General features: G+C 41.8%; 1 protein-coding gene across 1 annotated transcript; it reads right to left on the bottom strand.

Annotated features, from left to right (window-relative positions):
- Nucleotides 1–5,389: 5,389 nt before the first annotated feature.
- Nucleotides 5,390–24,039, bottom strand: LOC139214546 (potassium voltage-gated channel subfamily B member 1-like). The gene is made up of 2 exons (XM_070845424.1): nt 23,455–24,039; nt 5,390–7,279 (listed from the first exon to the last, which is right to left on the bottom strand). The coding sequence occupies exons 1-2, from the start codon at nt 24,037–24,039 to the stop codon at nt 5,390–5,392; spliced, it is 2,475 nt and encodes an 824-aa protein (XP_070701525.1).
- Between the last annotated feature and the right edge of the window lie 1,116 nt (nt 24,040–25,155).

Raw genomic sequence — 25,155 nt, forward strand, 5'->3', positions numbered from 1 at the left:
CCCGTGGACAGAGCTCTCACTGCAAATAAAGACTGTCAACACCAAACACATGAGAGTCCCTCAAACCCTGAGTGCTGTTATTTCACTGTGGACACTTTAAGCTAGCTGTGTCCGTCCAAGCTAGCAGTCTAAACCTAGAGCTACCTGTCTTTCACCTGAGGATGAGTGTGTCCGGGTGTCCGTCCGGCAGAGGCTGTGTGTCGGTGCTGGTGCTGGTGCTGGTGCTGGTGCTGGTGCTGGTGCCGGTGTGCCCCCCCTCCTCTCCGGCTCGCGCTGCGGTCCCGCTCCGTCAGCTAGCTCCTGGGAGTCACACCGAGCTGCGGGCGCGACGACGCCGAGTTCCGTCTCCTGAACACTGGTGGAGCTCCAGCTGCAGCGTGTCTGTCTGTGTGTCTGTCTGTCTGTGTGTCTGTCAGGAACACGGAAGCCTCTGGAAGCACCGCTCGCTGCTGAATGAGGTCCAGAGAACCGGACCGGACTCTCTGCGGCGGGCCGACACGGACGCGTCGCAGATGACGTCACCCAGGTCTCCTCCAGACATGGCTGCCTGCTCCTCTGAGCTCCAGTCTGAGCCCGCTATGTTCCATCACCTGTCAGTCAGCTCAGCATCTGTAACCAGGCCAGAGTCACATCTACCCTAGTATACCTGTGACCTGTTGTTCAGTTCTTTTTAAAGAGCACATCTACAGGATAGAAGGCTCATGTCTGCCTTGTGTGAATCTCTCTCATCACCTATTCAGCCACCATCTTTAGCAGTGGAATACATGTGAGTGAGGAGGGGGGTGAGTCTGCTCTGCAGTGATGGTGTTAGAGCCCCCCCATCAATGGTTAGATAGTAAGAGCCGATACTATTATCCATCACTGCCCTTTTTATTGCTGTTGGACAACTTTTAGCCCCCCATCCACCTATACATACTGACCAGCCAAAGGTGTAGCCAGGGTTTTTTGGGGGGGTTTGAACCCCTTCCCAGCATACACATGACATCAACGATGCTAAAACACTCAGAGAATGTATGAAGCAGCAGAGAAAGCGGCCCAGTCTTAAACAGTGGATCATTTCATAAGATCATAGATGGTCTTGTCCAGTAAGATCTTAGTCTGACATAACCAGCGTCTGCTGCTCGTAGATAAGTGCAGTGGACTAAAAAGTACTCTGTATGTATGGAGTGGAGTAGAATTACTCAAGCACCTACAAACATACACACAAAAATACACAGAAGACAAAAATAGACAAGCCAGAAGTAGGTCACATGAACACATTTATTTGTCTTGCATATTGGTTACTGAATCAAAAGTCCCTATCATTCACTATCATTATGTTGACTTACAAATAATGAAATTGACTAATCATCACACAGGCTATTGTTCAACAAAGTAGATGAGGATGGAAGAGTAGAACATAAAAGAAACAATAAAAGAAGGAGAGCAGTCAGGAGAGATCAAGAAGCAAGTTTTTAGTGTCTGATTTGTATCATCGTATGTTGACCTAACTGTACAAAACCTAAATGATTACAATTACAAATACAAATTGTGTGACATTTCATATGATTGTACTGGGATGAGGTTGTGCATAGAAGAGCCAGAGCAGTGTTCACATGGTCCCTGATCTGCAGCAGTGACAAACCAGCACGTTCTGTACCACAGAGCCACGTCCTATCAAACAAACCCGTCAGAGCTGTGCTGCTGTGGAGGAGAGCATTTCTTCCACATGTACAGCAGGTGCTCCACCTAGAGCACACCTGGGCTGCCATGTTCTTAGTCTGTAGCTTCTGAAAATGAACTTCAATTGATTCAAATGATGTTTTCAGCCTTTACATTTACTGTCAATTCAATTGCCTCAAGCACGGCATGAGGGATCATGTTGTGGGTTTTTTTCTGGTTATTCTCAATGGTTTTGTGGCTGGACAAAGATGTGATTGAACATCTGTAGTATATGTGTTGTCCTAAACACATATACTCTGCAATGAACAAGTGTTATGTTCAACACTTTAGGGATGTGGTCTCCTGTAGTCAGCTAATGCCAATTAGTGAACAGGCACATTGTTGGTGGTGCATCAGGTTTAGGTACATTTGTTCTTTTGGTTAGTGTTAGGTTGGCTCTGATTGGACAGGATTAAGATAAAGTTTTGGTCATGGTGTCGATTACTTTATTTTATGAAAACCCATTCTGGCTGAGTTCACGGTGTTCTCCAAGCAGACAATGCTTGCATAGCAAGCAAAAAGCACAATGTTTATGATAATAATAATAATAATAATAATAATAATGATAATAGTGAATAGTATCATTATTATTATTATTAGTAGTAGTAGTAGTTGTATTTGGAAATCAAAAGGAATTGCCAGTGAGATCATGTTGTGCTCAGTAAAGTATTTGCTGTCCCTGTTTGGGATACTGGCTCCCACAGTTAGGGATCAGCACTCCACAACACTGAACTCACACTGCATCTCTCCAGCTGCTGTCCAGAAGTTGATCTTGACTGGTTGTCACGTGTTGCTATTGTGATCACTTTCCATATGTTGAGGTGGCATCTTTCTTTATGCTAACCATGCCCTGTTGAACATCTCTGTCCCCTTAGTACAGCGCTGCAGTTGAAAGATACAGTATACTGCTGCGGCACCAAAGTGATCCAAGCTGAACTCTACTGAGCGTAACTGAAGCCACTGCTTTCCAAAAAAGTTTCATTTGCTAAAAAAAAAAAGACATTGCGGCACAGTGAGGTTAGAACTGTAAGCTATGTTGCGACTGACTGATTGAATTTGATAAGCAAACATCATAAAGCTGTAATTGCATGCAAAAGCTGAGAACCTGAGGATTTGCATATCAACATATCCACTAAACAGAGAGAAACAAGAGATAAAATAAGAACAAAAACAAAAAGAAAAGAATCTGGCCATTTTGAGGATACAGGTTTTTCCCACCTTCTCATAAATTGACTATTTATGAAAAGGCACCCATTTTAGATATACTGAGATGTTAACAACAACACACAGCTCCAAGTTCCTCTTATAAAAATGTAATAAATTTCTTTTAACTGACAACAAAAAAATATGACATCTTCATCTAGAAAGAGTGAGTAATTATACCTGGGAACACAGTTAAAATTCATTTTTCACCCTGTGACTGGTCCCATTACTACACACCTTCTACAGTGTGTGTGTGAGTCATCCACTGTGCACACAATGAATTGTGCATTTAAATGTGTCAGCATGCATTCAAATCAATGCACCGCTGATCTAATAAAAGGATATCCATTAAATAAGATTACACAGAGTGCTAAAGAGGCATCAGGTCCTTTCATTCAAGTGCCTTGAAAACGCCCATGCAAAATAAGTCACACAGACACACTCCTTCTCTTCATCTCTCTCCAGTCATCATATTCATATACATCTGTGCTGGTTAGAACAGTACAAACAGTGTGTGGGGTCACATGGGACCACTTCCTTCAGTGAGCTTCAAAGGTCAGGACTGAGGGTAAAACTACACCTCCTCCCCTTATTTGTTTGTTCCAACGTGGTCTTATTTTGGTAGTTTTGTCCATATTCCATACATCCTATTGTTTATGATTACATAGCCACCAGGTTAATTGCTGAGGTCTGGGAGAATGGCAACCGCTACAGTTTTATCTAGATTATCTAAACCGCTATTTAGAGGTGAAACTGAAAGCGAATGCAAAGGAAATATAGCTAATAATTCTTTATTGTAGAGTAAAACTACCCTGCAGTGAAGGGATCGGTTACTCCCTTTATATACTCTTGATGAAATCAATTGCACAAATGGGGCTAATTTCAGACGGTCTGTCCTTAAAAAATAAGTAACCATAATTAACAATTGGTTTACTGATGTTACCATGTTCCCAGATCTCACCTGTTAACATGGTGGGTTATTAATGTTATTATCACTGATGGAACTGATGGTCAAAACTACAACAAAACAAACACATTGTAGTAAAACAGAATGAACCTTTAATAAGACACTAGTCTCACAGAGACCAAAGCAGATGGTGTGTTTGGGTGATCTTCATCAGCTCTGATTCATGATACATGCTGACTCAATATTGCCAAATTTAGAAGGGCTGCCCGAACACTCGGTTAAACAAGTGGCCGGTCAAGGTTTGATAAATGATGGGAAAGGAAAGTCGCATTTCTCAGCCACATATGAAGGTTCCTTTGCAATGTGTTAAGCCTTGTCTGCCTTTTATGACACATTCAATATAGACATGCATGACACTGAAGGAGGAGCCCCTGAGCTGGGATACAGGCATGAGTGGTCAGTGAACTTGTCCACTGTCCTTGTGCGCTTTCTTTTGCCTTTACGTCTATATATATATCTACTCATTGCACCTGTCTCCTGACATCGATTGCTGTGTCCTAAGCTGTTTAATTTTTTAAGATTTATTTTATTTAGTGAATACAATAGCATTTGCATCCCTATTTTATTCCCTTTTCACCTTCAGGACCCTACTTTCATTTCAGGTATTATAGAAAAAGGAGAGACAAAAATTAAAAACAAAAAAAGAAACATACATACATAATAAGAACACACATTGTTGAACCTTTGAGATAGATATCAGTGTTCAGGATACAAGAGATGCATTTGTCTTCTTGGCTTATACGTTGCTATCTGAGTCCATTGAAGTGATAAGTGAGGGAATTTTTTGTCCTGTATTATGTGCTTGTGTTCAGTCTAGCTTCCATTACAAGAATGTAATCCCTCGACTGACAGAGTGAGTAAGCAAAAGCCATAATACCGAGAAAAGACTCAGATTTGTTTTCAAGTCTTGTGAATGATAAAGTTTTAAAAGTTGGTTAGACAATTTAAAAACAAAAACAAAAAAACATCTGTCATTCCTTGGTGTTGAAACAGGCCTAAATAGCAAGCAATAGGAAACAGAAAATTATACCTGATGAGTTGTAAATAAAAAAAATCTTCAGGGTCGTTGTAAATATTTTCATTCACACAAGGCTTCATTTATGCTTAATTTAAAAGATTAATCAATTTTTTTGCTCTGCAGTTTATTAGTCCGGTCTTCAAAGAATAAGTCAGTGACATCAGACTTTCAAATAGTATCCAGACAGTGGACACATGACTCCCCGTAATGTCCAGTAATAAATCCACGTAACAACACTGCGGAGGTGTCTGTTTCTGGACAGCAGTGCTTGTCAAAAAAGAGATGAGAGCCCCAAAGTCTTGTAGGATGACAAGTCCATCTTTCCAGACTTTCCAAACAACTGTTTTGGTATTTTCGGTAACACTTTAATGTATGTGTCTTTGTCCACAACACCGTGTCATAGTTGTTGTTGTTGTTAAGTCTAAGTAATTTCTGTCATCCATTCCATCAAACTTTTCCTCACCCCCTGCCAGCCTCAGAGCTGGTCTGTACTTTTGGACTCACATGCTCGTTTCACAGGGTGGTGTCAGACTTCTGTCCACAACAATGTGGTTTTCTTGTTTCTCTTCACTCTGTTCTTCTTCCTCTCCTCCGTCCATAGTTACCAGCTCCTGAGTGCAGTTCAGCGGGCTGGCTTTAGACGACAGGGGGCTACTGCTGCTGCCTGAGCCGACAACAGACCTCTCCATGTGATTCCTCCCCTGGTGGCTTAAGCCAGTGAGCTGCCCTTCACCTTCTAAGCTCCTGGCTGCTGAGCCCTCATCTCCACCCTGAGAGTTGTGTGGACTGACAGGTTGCTGGGACAGAGACGAAAATTGCAGAATCTCCAGCGGAACTTCCTGTGTTGCAGAACTAGAAGGCGAACACCTGGAAAGCATGTCGTCAGAAAGCAGTTGTGCAAGCTTGGCTGAGCCAGCGGAGCCTGGGGTCGCTACCGGTGTCATTACCGCCATAAGCACATCATCTTGGGATTCAATGAAGTCAACCTTGAGGGCTCTTGTTTTTTGAGGGCTACCATAATCTCGCATTGAGCTGGACACAAACTCATACAAACCCTCTTTGATGAGAGTCATTGACTGGATGCCATCAGGATTCCTGTTCACCTCCATGGCGCTGATCTGACTTAGATCCAAGGGAGGGGGGATGCGCTGGTGTCTAGCGCCACTTTGACTCCCTTCAGCAGAGGGGAGCATAGAACTTCTTTCTCCTCTTTGCAGTGGCAAATCATCGTTGTTGACTTCAGGCGAAGTTTTCCGGGCTTTGGTTGAGGACAGTGCCTTCATCTCTACCTGCTCCTCAATAGATTTTTCCTGCTGCTCTGAAATGCTTCCTGTCTCCTTGTAAGTGTCATCCAGCCGTTTAACGTTAAGGTGTTTAGGAGTAGTTTTGTTCGATGAAGGCTTGCCTCGTTCAGGGGAGCCTAGCTGAACTACTTCCAGGTAATGTGAATGTGGAGACTTGCCAGGGCTACTCACCTCTGCGTTGGAGTAATGTTTGTGGTAGCTCCAGCGACTGGGTGACAGGTGATTGTCCACAGGACATTTACTGTCCTCTCTCTTTTCCACCAACACATCTGTTAGTTCCATGCTACGTGCAAAAGCATCCTTTAGGTTAATAGAAATAATGCTTCCACTGCGTTTGGCTCTCTCGAGAGCTTCTCTCCTTTTGATGGCCTTCTCCTGCCTCTTTTGCTCTCGGTAGAACTCAGAGAAGTTGTTGACAATGATTGGGATGGGAAGAGCAATGACCAACACACCTGCTATACAGCAGAGCCCTCCTACAATCTTTCCCAGCAGGGTCTGTGGGTAGATGTCTCCATAACCAACAGTGGTCATTGTAATGGTCGCCCACCAGAAGGATGCAGGGATACTGGTGAACTTTGTGGCATCCTCATCCTTCTCAGCAAAGAACACCAAGCTAGAGAAGATCATAATACCCATGGCTAAGAAGAGGATCAACAGACCCAACTCATTGTAGCTCCTCCGCAAAGTGAAGCCCAAAGACTGGAGTCCCGTCGAGTGCCTGGCGAGCTTCAGGATCCTCAGGATCCTCATAATTCGGAAAATCTGGACCACACGGCGCACGTTCTGGAACTGCATCACGCTCTTGTTAGACTCAGTTAGGCAGAGGGTCACATAGTAAGGCAGGATAGCCAGCAAATCAATGATGTTCAGTGGAGCTTTGATGAAATTCCACTTATTGGGTGCTGACAGCAGGCGCAGAATGTACTCCATGGTGAACCAGGCAATGCAGACAGCTTCCACGTGGGCTAGGCTGGGGTTGTCACTGAATTGACCAAATTCATCTACCACCTGGAGCTCTGGCAGGGTGTTGAGGGACAACGAGATAGTGGAAATTATGATGAACACGATGGAGATCATAGCCAGGATCTGCAAGACAGAGACAAGCTTGTGGGTTAATGTATTAACATAATTTAGATTCATACATATCTCTATATCTTTACATAGACAAATAAAAGGACATAGAGCTTGTGGGCCTTGGTCAAAGCTGGTGTGCTAGTATATCACGCAAGAAATTGGCCCTAATATTGTCTTTAATCACCTTAACTACATGGCTTTACAGATGGCAGTGACAGCATGTCTGTCCACCACTTTGGTTCAGATTGAAATGTCTTACAACTGTTAATTTTGGTTTGTCATATTCCTCAGAGGGATGTTGAAATGACAAAGACTGACAAAGGATCCCCTGACTTTTCATCTAACAGAATCATGCAGTTGACATGTTTGGTTTTGAGTAAAATGTCTTCACAACTATCAGGTGGCTCCCAGAAGATGAATTTGAACTATTCAAAAGCTGTTTTCTTGTATGTGCATGAGTTTTGATGGCATAGTTGCACATCAGCCACTACAGTGGAAGCAATTCAATGCCCTGCACAGCTATTCTAATACAATCCCCCTAAAAAAATCTTCAATTCTAAATGTTATTTCTTTTACAAACATCGTTATATAATAATACTGGTCACTCAAGGTCACAGGGGAACTTTGTGCATGTTTTGGAATGTAGTTTTTTGATTTATTTAGTATCTCGATATCCTCATTGAACTAAAACTCAAATACAGTCCAACAAATGACCATCAGGTGCCTCATATACATAACATTGCCCATATACAATATAAGGTCACGATATGAACTTTAAGTAAGATAGGATTCTTGTAATGTTTCTTTATTTAATTACCATTTTCCTGCCTGCAGGAGGTGCAACAGTTGCACAGTCTGTTGGTGCTATAATGTGTGCTTCGTTCAAACAGGCACTTATGACTGCCACCTTCACGGCTGCTTTCATGTCACATTGATCATTTCAAGACGTTCATCAGAATTGACATCACAAACATATGTGCATAAATGGGACCAAAACTCCAACAAGCTCTTCCAGTGGCTCCTCCAGTGGACCTTCAGTGGTCATTACCTTTCGCTGTACAAAGCGTATAAGCGTAATAAGAGTGGGGCAGAGCAGTTTATCCTGAGTGGCACTGGAGGGAAGATCAGCAAAGGTCACTTTAAATAACTTCAAGTACCTGGCAGTGCACCAGTACAACGACCTGCATGAACTGGGCTAAGAACACCAAGGCCGGACCTGACTCTATTCTTTCTTTCTGTTTATTGATAGATTTGCACCCTACTTTGTTCTACAGCTACTGTTTGTTCTACAAAACTTCCCATGCACAAAATTCTATCTTAGTTTATCTTAGAATAAATAGAAAACTTGACTCCAAACACTACACTGGCAAGTTTTCCACAATTTTCATTTTCATTTGTTAAAGTCGTACTTGCTGTGTCATATATTTTTTTGGACACAAGTGCTTCATGCCAGGAGTCTGTACAACAGGAGTAAGGTGCTTCTAATGACTCATAAAACTGTAAATGGCCCCTTCATATCTGTCTCATCTCCTTAAACCTCATATTCTATAACATGCTCCCTGCAGTCAGAAAACAGAATTAAAAAGAAGTCGGCAACAAACAACCAACTTCCTGTGGAGTAACAGCCCTGTTGACATCAGACCATCTGACTCTGTTGGGGCCTTAAAACTTAGACTTCAGACTCATCTCTTTGTCTTCATTTTGAGCCAGCTGCATATTTGAAATGATTCTCTTCCTGTTGCAGTTGTTGTTCCGGTGGGTCGGTCTCAGTCTCAGGGAATCTGTTAAGCCCAGTACTTACAGTCCATGTTTGTCCTGCCAATGAGATTACTGTAAACTTTCTGAAAACCACTGCTCTAACCTTCTGTTGTGACCCACAAGCACAGCTGTGTGCCTCTTCCCCACCCCTCCCCTCCCCTATTCAAATTCATATTCAAATAAGCTTTATTGGGACAACGGATCCTAAACCCATCTTGCCAAACTGATACAGTATGACACTGTCATGCACGTCCTCTGCCTCTCACCCTGTGTGAACGGTATGCTTGAGCTTTGCTTCCGTCAGCCTGCAGTCTGTCCTCCAGCTCTCCATTAAGGGGAGCTAATGTGACTCAGGTCCATTTGGTGACACCAAGGTGTTCAAGATCCTCCCACATCTTCATATATGTCTGCAGTCTATCTATAATTGTGTCATTCTGATTGGCCACAGGCTAACTTTACTATGTCGGTCTGTTCTGGGCACACACCATCTATTTCTGGGAGAGGGATCTTCCTCTGTTGCTCTTCCTGAGCTTTCTTCTATTGACAGACTTGTGATTTGTGATATTGGGCTATATAAATGAAAATGTACACCCTCCTGACTTGACTTGACACTCGTTGACAGTCAGTAGTATTGCGAGGTGCCAAAATGGAAATGTCAGGGTCTTTCTGTGTGTTTGTCTGTCTCCTACGAGTAAGTCAATGAAAGCTCAACATAAAATCACTGGTGTCTCCTTTGAAATACAACGGTTTTCACAATGAATAAGAACTGTTAAATGATTGTAAAGAAAGTAAGTAGACATGCTTCCCTTCATACTCCCTCCTATAGTCAGTGGTGAAAAAGTAGTCACACCTGTATAACAACTCAAAGTTTACTATTATCAACAAAATAGACTTTAAGTATCAAATGTAAGTACTGGTTGTAGCTGTTCAAGGTGGAGGTAGTTTTAACTAGCTTTTAACTAGTTTAACTACTTTATATACAGTTATGTAGCTTAGTCTAACGATGCCCAACATCGGGGTCAGGCCCCTACCAAAGGGTCGCAAGATACATATTGGGAGTCGTGACACGATTCTAGGATGAAAGGGAAAAAAGTTCTGATACACAAATCTGTTTTCCATTTTTGGAAACTTTCTCTATTTGCTTTTTGTGAAATATTGGATAATCGAACATATTTAGGCCTTGAACAGTTATTTAAGGTACAAGGTTCATTTTTTTGTAATGTAAAGTTATAGTCATATTTTCAACATAAGGACATAATAACTTTTTATGGTGGACATCAGAGGATGAGTTTTGGAGGAAAGAATCTGCTCTGCAGTCCTATATTCTATTTCATAGGCTTAACAAAGAAAAAAGTGCAATATCCCCCTCTTAAATCTTGAAACACCAATACATGTTTTTCAAGTAAAAAGTAGCATAAAATAGAAATACTTAAGTAAAATACCTGAAAATGTAAATGCTTAAATACTGCATGAGAGTTACTGTCCAGTGCGTCTAGAATAGCTTTGCTGACTGGTAATTCTACCTTCCGCATTACCAGCTGTTGAACTTCTCTGAGGTTTTTCAAACTATTGAAATGTTTTCTGTGGGGTAAGCTTTCCCTTTATTGCTGTTTCTTGTTTGTCAACTGCTTTAACACCCTTTTGTAGTGACTGGATATGCTTTCACATATTGCACTATAAAGATTTTATCACCAAGGCCCATAAGTATTCAAGCATGATTATTTCACAAATCACGCTGAGTTAGTTTTTGTCCCTGCATATTTAACTTCAGCAATGATTTATGAACCAATCCATATTCTTGCTCCTGGCTGATTTGAAGCTGCAGCAGTCCCACTTCTCACAGCATATTCTGTTCAAAAAACCTCTAACGGTGGACTCGAGTGTCCGAGCTAAGGGAGGTAGCTGAAGCATGCGTGGTCTGAGTCTTCTCTCTGCAGTCCTTGCTAGGACATTTCAGGATAATTGTAATAGGATTGTGTTGCTATCTATAGAAAGGATAGAGAGAGGTTAGAAGTGTTTACTCATTCTTTCCTCCCCCAGTAGGAAGAATCAAGCAGTAGTTGGACAGCCCCAAGAAAAGCTTTATACTAAAATCAAATAATAAAAAAAAAGAATATCTAAGATCTATAAATGAGTCTGCAAATGAGTGCTTCAAAATGGACTAGAAGAAACAAGTAAACAGCGAGTAATAAAGCGTGTTCGTGTTAGAATGATCCCTTTCAGAGTGTTCAACATGTGTTTCAGTCCCAGGAGGTTTCAGTTCTACAGTCCTACTCCAGCTTCTGGTATTAAAGTAGTGCTGTATTCAGAGTAGTTAGCTGTTTCTCCTGGCAGGATGAAATGTCTGTAGATATAAGACTACTACCTGAAGATGGAATAAGCAATAGCAATACTTCATAAGCTCGCTCATATTTAATGTCTCAAAAATAACTAGTAAGAAACTAGTTGAGTAATGATAATAATAATAATAATGATGATGATAATAATAAGCTGGCCAGCAGTCCAGGGTGTACGCCACCTCTCACCCAAAGTCAGGTGGGATTGGTTCCATACAATACAATCCATGCATTTCCTCTTATCTAGACACTGTTTATATCTTTATGAGTCAAATGCACTGTGACCATGCATGTTACAGCACACAGCACACTCTTAGTATTCATACCTGCATTAGTAGGCAGGATATCAATATGATTCTATCATATTATACCTGTAACAACAATAAGACACAGCTGTGCAATGGGTACAAACAGGCTACTTTTTAGGTCACAATTCAGAACCTTGAAAATGAAAAACTTGATTGCATGTAACCTTCACGCCTGTGGAGTCTGGAGCGTGCCAGAGGAAATGATCAGTTCAAAAAGGGAAACATTTCTTGGCATCATTAATCTCTATTTATGCACTTGTTGTGCTATGACAACTGTCCCTGTGACTCAAGAGAGAGTTCCTGTGAAATCATGTGATAAAGGGATTGTCCCGGCTGTGTCAGGATGATGGACCGTCTGGCCTATCAGAGTCATGTCAAAGGACACTGAGCATTACAGCATTACACAGAGTACACTATTTCTCCTGCCTAATAATCCTCATTCAGACTTTGTGACTGTTCTTCGTGTCAGACAAAGAGTTTTTAGTCAAAGCTGCAAAGGCAAGCAAAAAGACAACTGAGAAACTGAGAGAAAGACGAGAGAGGATGTATAGAAATCCAAAGAGAGACAGGACAAAGGGAAGTAGAGGGCAGGTGTATCAAAGTGTGTTCACCCTGCAGCGTCTTAATGGCTTAATGGCTGCCAAATGCTGTGACCTTGGCACCCAGGGCAGATTTAAAGCAGTACCAGGAACACACAAGCTGCTTTAGAAGCTGTACAGTGGAGGAAGAATTAATGGAGCTCCACATTTAAGATTCAGTTACATTGCAACACCCAAGTTTGTATCACAGTGAGTCACTAACAAACAAATGAAGCTGACTCAGCTTTAGTCACAGTGAAACAGTTCTTCAAATAGAGATAAAAGCTGAGGAAAGTAAAACCAACATTAATGATGTTGTGTTGTTGCCTATGAACATGTGGCCCTGAAACTGTTCCCTGAAACTCTGGCTCTGAGCAGGCTGAGTGAAGGACTGGATACCCATGAAATATGCTGTATGTATATCCATGGTCCCAGTGCTGTCCCAGATTTTTAGAACACTGTACATTTTAAATGACATTTCCTACTGAAACCCCATTGATAACTACAGGGACAACTAACCCTATACATTGTGTAGCAGTGATTTGATGATTAGAACTTGCTAGCATGTAAACACTCCTGCACATGCACACATCAAACACCCATGAAGAGACAGAGAGAAAGAGTGGAAAAAGAAACTTCACCTCTCTCTTTAGAGTCAGATCTAAGTCAGACTAAACACACCGGCTGAAGAATTAGATTTTTTTTCCCAGTTTATTTAGTCAGATCATATATTTTGCCCTCTATGTGTACATGTCTTTAGTATTGCCCTTTGTGTCAAATAGAAATAAAAACTGTCTTGAAGTGAATAAAACACGTAAATATCTAACCATTTTGTTTGGTGCACATGATTGGTATATAAAGTGTGACGAGTATAAACATGGTTGGTGGTGGAAAGAAGTCCATTTGATTTTGAGTGTTTGTCAAGGAAATCTAGTTTTTGACAATCTTTTACTTTCTTTTATATATTTTTATCTAGAATACTACAAAACATACATACCAGTAAAGCCAATTGAACTGAACTGACCGAGAGACAGAGACATGTCAGACAGCGATGCAGGAAATGAGAGAACTTGACACAAAGAGACGACACGAGCGGAATGAAAAAAAATGGATGAAGTGACTGGGCCGAGAAACCAAAGCCCGGATCAATATGTAGTGTATTTCTGGAACAACAGGGGCGGGATCTGTTGGACAGCTGCTGCTTTTGCAGAGGTCAACACAGTTTATCTATAAAGCCCCCCTACTTTCATCAGTCATATTGTTTACATCTGTTATCGTTGTTCATCCATTCGCTCGCTCATTAACCCATTCACTGGGGGCACACTGGTAATACTGACATGCACGCTCTTTCACTAAAGTAATTGTGGATATTGAACACTGTTTAAGATCTGCGCTGACTTTTTAGCACCAAACAGCATCAACAGATCCCCAAATCAAACCTCCCCCCGGCTCACTGGTGATGCTCCCAGGCAACATGTCGGCACGGCATGGTGACGTTCCAACATCAGGACGAAGAAGAACACAGTGCACAAACATTAAGTTGCAATATATTTTCAATGAACTCATATACAGACATTCTCAATCAAAACGGACCAATCACGTGACGTGATGGTATCTGACCTGCACTCCTGCAGACAGGTGGGTTTGTGCTCTTTTTACACCCTGACCCCTGATAATCTGACCTTCAGCAGCAAATGGAGTTCGCTCTGTCGTGAATGATCATATTATGGACTTCTCCTACATGCTGGCGTTGTTGCTGAGTTTGGAAACAGCAACTGAGACAATAGTTGAAAAGAGCTAGGTAAACTAGGCAACTACCCATCTGATAAAGATCATGTGATTTGATTAATAACACAGGAACATATTAAATGGACCCTGTGTTTCTAAGTTTCTATGAATGTGTTGAGGGGATTTACGTCCTCATTGTTTCCAGGCATGCTTGATACGAGCCTTGTACGGTACGACCTGCCTTCGGGAGCACACTGACCCAACCTCAGGATGTAAATCACAGACGGGAAATGTGAGCTGTCCGCAATGCATTCGATATTCAATATTCAAGACAAAGTCTGGGTATCATAAGGATATGAGTGCCGTGATGGTATTCAGCCTTGCTTGTGCACACACACACACACACACACACACACACACACACAGAAGAGGAGCAGAGAGAGTAGAAATAGAGTCAGAATTATAGTAATCATTCCAAGGAGAAGCCTTTTGCTGTAGATGCCCATGTTATTAACCATCTAGGCAGAGTGACCACTACAACACCTCCAGTGAGCTGCATCCGTTGGTTTAAGGTCATTTGATAAATACTTGTTGACGGTTCTTTGTGACCTTGTAATCATGTTTAATTCCATTAGACAAATCAAAATGTTTCATAGAGCAATAAGCAAGATGTTACATACACTTATGTTACTATATATACAAAGATGCTTACACAGGCTTTTAAGATGTTTTTAATCCACAAACTCCCCCACACTTCCTAGTTGTCAGAGATTGTAGGATTATGCCTCCAGCAAAACCTTCATTTGACCTCAGTGTATTGTGAAGGAACAAGGACCTCAAAAAATCATTGTAGATTCTCATATTCACTTTTAAAATAGTAAGAACCAGATCAACACACAAATACACAATAAATCAGTGAAATGAACAACAATTGCCAACAATTTTACAGCCCAACTATAACGGAGAGGTGTTAAGGTGCAGTTCATTGCTGATATGGTCTAAAATAGAGACATCAGCAGGTTTAACTTTAACACTGCTTAGTGATATAAGACAACAAATACTTTTTACAGAGGTGCACTTGAGACCAGCCTGAAAGCAATAATGGATGTCAGTGAGTCACACAATGAAAACAGTATGATTGACTAAATGGCTAAAGAAATCTCTACGCCTGGTGGCACCAGAGGAGCAACCTGATGGATTCTCTGTCTGATACAGCTAAAGTCCACTTAGTCAGCTCCATTTTCTGTGGTCAGCTCCATGATTACAGGAGCAAGGCTAAAAACACTGCAACATTGCAAACTTTGCAATCATAAAAGTGTAATGCTAGAACAAGTGCACATACAGTACAATCTGATTACTGCTGGAGGTCATCAGAACAAACTTCACCTGTAAACCACACAAGGCTAAACAGACTGCCAAAGGTGCAGTTTAATGTTGCACAAGATGCAACAAGGCACCAAAAAACAGACTAAATACTTCTGACTAGACTAAAGAGTCACTCTCACTAAACTAACAGTGACTAAATACGCTGGACTGCTCAACAAAATGAGGCAGACAATCACAGGAGTGGGAAACACACATGGGCAGGAAGTAAAAGGGCCTGAAATAGAGGGACAAGTTGTTCACCACAATAAAACAGGAAGTAATAGAAAAAACACCAAGTGAACTTAAACTTGATGAGACATAAGAGAGCTGGGACACACTAGCCAGCAGTGACCCCTCCTTATCTCTGTGTCTGCTACATTAGTAGGTACTCTTCTCAAACAAACATTCATCTGCCATCATGCGTCTGCACAGCCACCCACTAATAATACTGACACTGATCAGCTGCATGTCTCCTCTATATGAAGACAAATAAAGCAGTGGCCAAACAAATAATCCAAAGAAACCAAAGACAGTGTGACAGCTCATGAGCTGTGGTCCACTCATACACACTGTGGTTGTGTGAGGCAGGGGGAATGAATTACAGTCAACAGGATGAAATTTGCTGTAGACAGCAAACCACTTTGGACCAGCCTCTCTCCTGCTGGAGTGATAAGTCATTCTCATTTGAATTAAAGCATTCGATACTGGAAAGCTACAGTACATTAGTGAATCCATCATTGTGCTGTTCCTCTCTGAAGGCACAGGGCCAGTAAACCACAGAATACTGAATAGACACCTTGTGCTTACTGCTGTCTGTGAAATCATACTTCCATCCAGCCCGTCCTCGTCCCAAAAAAATGATGCAATGTAGGCGACTTATTGTGGCTGCAGTAATGATGATGGGAGCAAACGAGGCAGTGAGATGATGTTGTATAAACAGCGACAAAGTGTGTGTAGGGAGGTTGGGTGCTGGCCAAACACAGGAGACTGCTGTTTGCCTCCTATATGACACCAGAAGTTACTTGCACATATTAACCACCTTTTTCTAAACCTGAACAAGTAGTTGTGCTCCCTAGACATGACAAAGTAGTTTTGGTACCTAAACCCAACCAAGCAGCAGCCACCTATAAATTCTACCCTATAAAGGTCACTGACAATTAATCATTAGAAACCTATTCTGCTCTTTTGGTACGAGGACGTGTTGTTCCTGCACAACTACACACAACTAATGACTCATTGTCGACTCTTATGGTGTCTGGAATTTTACTCTGGATTTAACAATACATTTTATAACTCATGAAAGTGTTGCAATGATTGCAAATAAAGTATTCTGAATCTGACTCTGAATCTGAAATCATTTCATCTATAAAGATATTCCATTTAAAGAGCTAGATGCCAAGATAATACTGTGGAGAAGCACCGCTTATATTATGACTACCAGCATGAGGCAGTATTGGTTAGGAAGAATAACTAGCCTATAATGAACATAAACTAATACACATTTGTCTTTATATTATACCTTACTTTCTTCAACCACACTGCTTGTTGTGGATCATTCTGTGTATTCCTTCTTCTTCTTTGTCATTGTCCCCTGATGCTGCTCATTCATTTGGAATTCTTGAATCATTGGGTCTCTCTAATTAAAGAGTTTGGTCTGAACCTGCTCTCTTATGGAAAGTGTCTTGAAATAATAATGTTTCTTGTGAATTGGCACTACATAAATGTAGATTGATTGATTGATTGATTGTATAAGTAGCACAATGCACAGTGCTATACATTAGAGAAACCAAACAACTGCATAACAGGCCAGTGTAAAACATTCTTTTTGCTTAATCTGATGCCAAATTTACAGCCACAGTTAAATGAGACAAGGAAGTCAGACAATCACACTTATCCCCTAATTTAACCTTATTATTCCAACTACTTATGTGGAGATGGAAATATGAGCGAGCACACAGGACGTGTTTGCTATATTCATCCACTCTGTGTGCAGAAATGCTAGTACAAAGTCAAAGGTGAAGCAGTCAGTCTCAGTGATAACTTTAGTATTCACCTCCATTTGAACCTACATATAAGTGGTTTGGATAAAATGGTTCAGCCGGCTCATCTGTCCTGATCTATGCTTTAGTGAAGCTGTGTTTAGCACAGCCGCTCTGTTCCGGGACCACAATGATGAATCTGATGAATATATCCCATCATAATCAATAGAAATGATAGACGGTGTAAAAAAAAGACCCATATTTTTAGACTCAACTGTGGCTCCAGATGAACTGTAAAAGTGGAAGTCTGGAGCCAGTCCTCTCCTGTGGCACACCTGAACGCCAGTGTGCTGACAAGCCTCTGACATTGAAATGTTTAGAATAAAAGACTGTGCTGGTGGTGAATCTATTTGATTATCTATATTATAATCTATATTGTGCAAAAGTCTTTACCAATAAATGTCTCTTGCTCACTTCAGATGCTGAAGGTATGTGAAGTATGTAACATAACCATTGGAAGCATATACTCCAGACAGAGCAGCCACTGATCCTGCACAACATATTCTGTAGTTTGCTGCAGTGGGTTTCCATCTTTTTATAGACATGTTCAGATACAATATAAACTATGAGTATGGCAAAACAACAAAATGAAAGTACATTCCTCTCCACTAGTGAAGCACTTCCCTGAAATATATCATAACGCCAGGTAAATCAAACCATGAGGGAAATGTTCTTGTTGAAACATAATATGAATAAGGAATACATTTAATTCAATAGAAACAGAAACCTCAGCTTCATGCATGTGTTTAACTTTTAAATCTGATGTTCAACAAGAAGAGGCTGAAAACAAGAGCACAGACTCAGAAACTGTGAGAAGTTTTCTCCCAAAAACCCACTCACGTTATTCTAAATTAACATGCACAGAACATGAAAAAGTACTAAAGACTAAGGGCATCAAGCTCAGCTGTGGATGACTTGCAGACACTTTCTTTACTTTATGCGTAGGACCTTAGTTTTTAGAATAAAAAGGGTTAAAATGCCCAAATGACCACAGTTAACATGGCAATATTGTCACTGGATAAAAACCTTTTATTGCACTGTGTTCTTAATTGTCCCCTTTGTTCCTGGTGCAGATCAGACAGTGGACAGGACAGACTATCCAACATGCCAACCGTTAGTCTATTTGCAGCAGCAGCAGTCCGGCTAAAAGCCCCAAAAGAGATTAAGCCATACTCCTAAGTCATTCTCTCTCTCTCTCTCTCTCTCTCTCTTTCTCACTGTGTGTGTGTGTTATGTGTGTATGTCCACTATGAACAGGTGACCATGCATGCAGACATGCTGTTGGTTTCACCCAAACTGCATTACAAGAAATCGTGTACCGGATCAGAGGAACGTCATGTTTAACCGTTGGGAGGCTTTATTATATTTGTTGTATGATTCAAGTCCAGTCCAGTCATTACACGTTTGACCAGCTGTTTGAAAAGGAGAATGAAACTGAATCAAAACAATCCTATTTGTGTGTGAGGAGTATGTGTGCATGCCTCCCTGTAAAAGATAGTCCACAGGGAGGGAGCATGGCAAAACATATAATCAGAGCCAAAATAAGAAGATTACACAGATAAAGTGTATGAAACTAATCTCTATTGTCGGAACATTTAATACTCGTATTATCCAATAAAACTCAAAACTATTTCAGGTATTTGTCCATCTGGACTATGAACTCATGTGTGTGTGTGTGTGTGTGTGTGTGCGTGCGTGTGTGTTTGCTCCAGAACAAATGCAGCATCGTGTTTTCCAAATGGTAAGGTAATGCTTCTGTTCTAATCAGCGGTAGCACTGAGCTGTACACGTCACAAAGAAGAGGCCGTCCTATTGGACAGGAGCTGAGCTGCATCACGGCTGGTGCCTAAGCAGCTTCCCACCTGCTGACACTACGGTTCCAACATGGTCACATGGACCTCTGACGCCCAGCGCTGGTGTATTTATACAGCGATGAACTATTTGTGAACAGGAGTTTTATCATGGAAAACTAAATACATACACATATTCATGTCACATGTCACATGTCACACATGGGAGTCTTTACTGCCACATGTTGTGCTTCTCTGTGACTGACAGAAACAAAGGACAAAATCCTCTAAAGTCACATGCTGTCTGTCCAACACTCAGCAGACACAAACACCTGGACAGCCACAACATGCTTTGTAAGGTGGGGTACGTTTGGAGGTGGCACTGCCATAGGATTTAAAACTCAAACAGATGTTTCTATCAACACAGTAAAAATGAAAAAGTAGAGAAAAGGTGTAATTCTACGGCAACAAACAAAACTCAGGAGTCTTGCTTATGTTATTCTCAGTTATAATAACTCTGTAGTAATGTTTATTCTACCATTAGTAAAAGGAATGTTACATCTGATCCCTTAGGTGTACAGTGGGACCAGTATAACCTGAGAGGGTGACTTCTGTATTTGACTTTGCTGATGTGCAAACGTTTGCTGCTGCACCTCCTCCACAAACCCAGCCTCCTCCTAATGGACAATATTTGTGCATTATTGATTGAACACAAACCTAATTTTTCTGTATGTTTGTTCAAATGGGTATCACTTCCCCAACATTCTTTGCGAGCTTCCTCAAACAGCAGAGCTTCGTCCACCAAATGTAACTTTGCTATAAATGGTCATTACCGTCCGTGTGACCACAGTGATGTAAATGTAGCTGCACTGAAATTCAATCTGTCTTGACAGCCAGTGAGTTCTCTTTGCAGAGATTTCAAACTTCCGTCTTTGGTGAGACAGTGTTGAATCAGCCAGTAAAGCTCTGAAGATGATCATGTCCAGTGTGAACCTTTCTCATTAAACCACAGCTCTGAAACAGCCTTCCGGAAACAGGGCATCAATTAGCACCATCAGCCTCGCCTTTCTTTTTTTTCCTGAACCACTTGCTTTTGTGTCCTTTTGCTCTCAGGTCTGTTTCTTTCCTTTCTCCTTAAACCATACGGTCATGCCCACCAGATTAATCAGGCTCACAGCTGCTAATTTCTGTGGCTAAACAGTTTTCATCAGATGGAGTACTGCCAACCCATTCATCACACATACAAAAGAAACAGTGTGGCTCTACGACAGGACGCAGAAGCCCCACTGACCTCCACCTGCTCTTCATGAAGACACTGAACATTAGCACTAGAAACTATGACTATGTCTGTATTTCCCTGAGAGAGTGGGCTGGGTCAGAGCATTAAATGCCATTTACTATAGGTCTCCTCTCCTCTCCTCTCCTCTCCTCTCCTCTCCTCTCCTCTCCTCTCCTCTCCTCTCCTCTCCTCTCCTCCTTTCTGTATTCCATTCAGTGGTGAGTATTTACCATCAGCAGTGTTTCCAGCTGTATTAGACAAATGTGTACTGCTGTCACATCATTTGTAACAGACTAATGCTCTGCTTGGACTGTGTTTTTAGGAGCCGTCTGTTTACTGTCTGCCTGCTCTGCAGCAGATAATAAAAGTGGCACAGAGAGCTCACTGTGGTAAACAAAGTGTCAGAGGATTTCTAAGCATGCAGTGTCTACTGCTACGTAAAGATTGGAGAAACTAATTATTTTACAGACATTTTGCAGCATGTAGTACGTGCTGCAGACACACAGACACTCACACAAGGCTTACAGCAGTCAGAATCTATATATACTTATCTATACTGAAAACAAATCATCAAAAACCTTGGACCTATCCCAAAGATGAAAACTAAACTCAACAGACATAACATTAAACATTGTGCATTTCTTTTTGCAGGATAATATGAAATGTGTGGATTCTGGAGAAGCACTCACACACTAACACACCACAAACACAATTAAAGCCAGGCATGTGATTAAAGCCAGCTTTAATTGTGTGAGTGGCAATAAAACATCTTATTTATCATCAGCTGCATCTTCACTTGAAACCTTTTCATCTCACACCAAACAAGTTCAGGAATAAATTGTGGTGCAATAAGAATCTAATTTATAAAGATAAAGAGAAAAGAGATCAGTTCATGCATCAGACTTTGATCCTCTGATAGATGCAAGAGTAGTTCTAACAGTTGTGGGTGTCTACTAAGTCAGTGGGTCCAACCTGGGAGAGCTGCAAACAGAGTAGAGTAGAGGCCACTAGATGGTTAACGGGATAAATAAGACATTTCTCTATTGTTTTCTATTTTCTTGTCAAAAATGTGAAATGCTTACTGTACTAAACTGTTGCCCATAAAGTTGGAATCAAATGTTTTTTTTACCTCTTCTCATGAAATGATTGTGACAATGTGATTTATTCTTGATAAATAAAGTTTATATCTTCTCAACTTTATTGATCAAACTCTTCCAAACATATCACAGTGAAACTTAAACCACAATTATCCTTTGCAAACTGTGGATTCAGGCTTTAACTAAATTGGGGGTATTGAACAATTATTCCAACTCTATGGGCAGCAGTGTATTAAGGCCATCACCTGTGATTAAAGTCACTTCATATTTAGGGGTCACACGCCCAAAATGTTGGGGATCACTGTACTAACTAAAAGCTGTGGATCGTCTGGAGTGACAGAGTTGTGAGTCCAACACGCTAAAGTCCAGTCATCTCCACTGTATTAAGTTGCGTGTAGACAATTTTGATGGATGATCTACGTTCCCACCAGTGGGGAGAACAGGAAAGTCCAAACATGCCAGAATGCAGGAGAATGTGCAGCAGTAATCCTCCCTCTCCTCCTCCTTTACAGGTGAAAGGAGATTACAGTCCTGACAGCTCTATCTAGCCTCTGATGTTTCTACGTGGGTCTGCTGCTGATGGCAGCAGGCAGAGCAGAGCAGGAGGACACAGACTGAGAACTGCATTGTGGGCTGAACCCACAAAAATCAACAAAAACTTGTTTATTAGTGGGAAACTCTGAAAGTACGTGTTGTATTGGAATTCTGACATGAAATGAATTCAGTCACATGTTATCTTGCTACTGTGTTTCATTTTCCCTCAAATGACAATAATGAATTACTTACATAGTTTTACTTTATCAAAGTAGAGATGAGTTTTATGCAAAATGCATTTAAGATATCAAAAGTAAAAGTGGTCATTATGCAGGAGGGACCCTTTCACATCATTATTAGTTCATATGGTAGTAATAGTTTTAACTACATAATGCTGTTTCATCTATAATGCATCATATATCACACAGTCTTCATATGTTTTGATGATTTTACCTGCAGAGTAAAGTACTCACATGAAATAACATGCATAAGTACTGTACATGAGTACAAGTGTCACTTTTAGGACACACACACCTCAGATTGGCTCAGTTTCACACACATCACACCCACGTCACACATCATTTTATCCAATATTTGAACAACTTGTTGATTGAAGGATTTTCATTATGCGTGTGTGTCCAACTGTTGTCCACCTACTAGGATCTAACATGCCACGCTGCTCTGTTACATCACACAGAAATAACTGTCCCTTCGTTAAAAAGATGAAAAAATGCTTTAACTCTTATGCATCAAAGTAGGAGCAAATGCAAGGTGTAAGTGAACTACTCTGAGAAGCTGGAGCCACTTCCCTGCTCTCACAGACCTTGTTCCTATGACCTCAGATCTGTCAGTATGTGAAGAAGTCTCTAACAGGAGGCAGGGTGACCATGTACAGTAATCACAGCTGTTGTTAGAGCTGGTGAGATGGAACATGACTCTTTAAGTCACTTTTAGTTCAAAAATACTGGATCTTACATTTCCCATGATGCAATAATAGCATCTCCTCATTACCTGGGGAAAAACACGTCTTTTAAACTCCACACCTCCATTTTCTAATGATCGCTGTCTCTCAGCCCAAGGTAACATAACCCTGATGGCATCACTATGACATCATCAGGATTATTTTCTCCCCAGAGGACATGATGATTAAACTGATCTTCATTTGTAAATGTGGTGGACTGTCCCAGCACAAGGAACTCATCTCAGTGTGAACTTATCATACCACAGTGCTATGAACCAGAAGATCCTCTGAACCTTGCCTGGGCCATGTGCATTTTCTCATCTCACACCAAAGGACAATAGAATGGGACTGTATTTTAGAGTGGAATTTCCCTTTACCAGCATGTTTATAGAGTGTGTGCATTGCTGTTGTTACCTTTGCAGCCACAGAGGAGCTGGGTTTCTCTAGCAGATCCCAGAGCTTCTGTCTCTTGTCCGGACAGCAACCTTGGTCCTCCTCCTCCCCGTCCTTCTCCCTCAGCGTCTCCGCCTCCCTCCTCAGCTCCTCATTCATCTGCTCCTTCTTCTGGTGGTACCGCGCCTGGCAGCACGACTCCAGGTAGATCTCGTCGATTCCCCAGTAGTCCAGCTCTTGGCCGAAAGACAGGGCACACATCTCCTCCATCATGTGGAGCTTCCCCGTTCTGTAGAAGTTGAGGATGGAGGAGAAGGCCACCGGGTGCCGGTCGAAGAAGTATTCATTCTCTGTGAGGCTGTAGTCATCGCAGATCTCCAACAGGGACTCGTGGGTGTTGCAGTCTCGTAGCCGTCCCAGGCGGGTCCTGGGTAGCCGGTCCAGTGTTCTCCACAGGACTTCATGTGTGAGACCTCCGACATTGAGCCTGACCCTCCGAGAGCGGGCTTTGATGCGGATGATGTCAATGGGCTCAGGGGGGAGCACAGGGGGTGCAGCCGGCCGGGGGGTGATTTTGGGTGTGCTGAAGTTCATTCTGTCTGTCATGTTTGCTCTATGTGTGCAGCTGTCCTACTGTGAGGGTCGGTCACCTCAAACAGAGGCTGTGATGGTGCGTGAGTGTCTGGAGCTCGTGAGGCTCAATGAGATGGTGGTGGTGGTGGTGGTGGTCGGAAGGGGAAGGTGGCCCAGGCCCACCAAGCTCACCGTAATGTGTTCAGAGCACTTAACTTCTGCTTAGATCCATGGCTGGAAAAGAGAGACACCACACATTGTCAAAGTAAGTTCAACTGTAGAAACCTCCTCAATGATGTCATCAGTGGCCTTAAGATGAACTACTATAAAACAAGTTCTACAGCTGCAGTAAATAAAACAGAACTGAAGGAAACTTCAACCTGAGAAGCTGGGGATCACACCATCGGCCCTATAATAAGTGATCAGTGTGCCGGTGCACAGTAGGAATTAGTAACACATGAGCACCAAACTGAAGTAATGAAGGTCCCTCTACAGGACAGGTCCTCAAGGTCAGAGAATAAAGCAGGGCCCACTGTACGGCTCTGATCAGGTCATGTTGTTATTCAGAGGTGTGTATTCCCCAACAAATCTTAGAAATTATCTTAAATCTTCATAAATTAGCACAAACACACACTTTCAAGGACATCCAAACCTGCGACAAGTCCTACAATCCTAATGTCTTGTTTTCTATACTGCAGCAGTGCACGCAGAGAGAGAGGGAAGAAGAAGGGGTCAGTAGGGGCCACCCCCGTTCTGCCCTGGTGCCCCCTTGCTAGTTAATCTAGTCATGCCCTCTGAAAGCTTAAAAGGGGGCAGAGCTAAGGGGGTGTCTCCTAATCTACTAATACACTGAAATAACACTGTGAGCGTCATGAGCACACAGGCTGTGTGTTCTTCATGTTCCACTTTACAGTCACATTATTCAGACGGACATGCACTACGTCACTCAGTGTGTCATTTCTATATACTTACAAACTGTTTTTACAATTTACTGCAGTTTACAAGCTGCCAGACAGTAAATTGTTGCGGTTCAATGAGTAGCACCACATCCAAAGTATCTCGGCAGTAGAACCGTGGAGCTCACATTATTGGAGATGTTATACACTGTGTGGATCTGGTCGCCATATTAAACCCTGGAGACTCATTGCG

Source organism: Pempheris klunzingeri, chromosome 15 (assembly GCF_042242105.1).
Source record: "Pempheris klunzingeri isolate RE-2024b chromosome 15, fPemKlu1.hap1, whole genome shotgun sequence".
Taxonomy (NCBI): Eukaryota; Metazoa; Chordata; class Actinopteri; order Acropomatiformes; family Pempheridae; genus Pempheris; species Pempheris klunzingeri.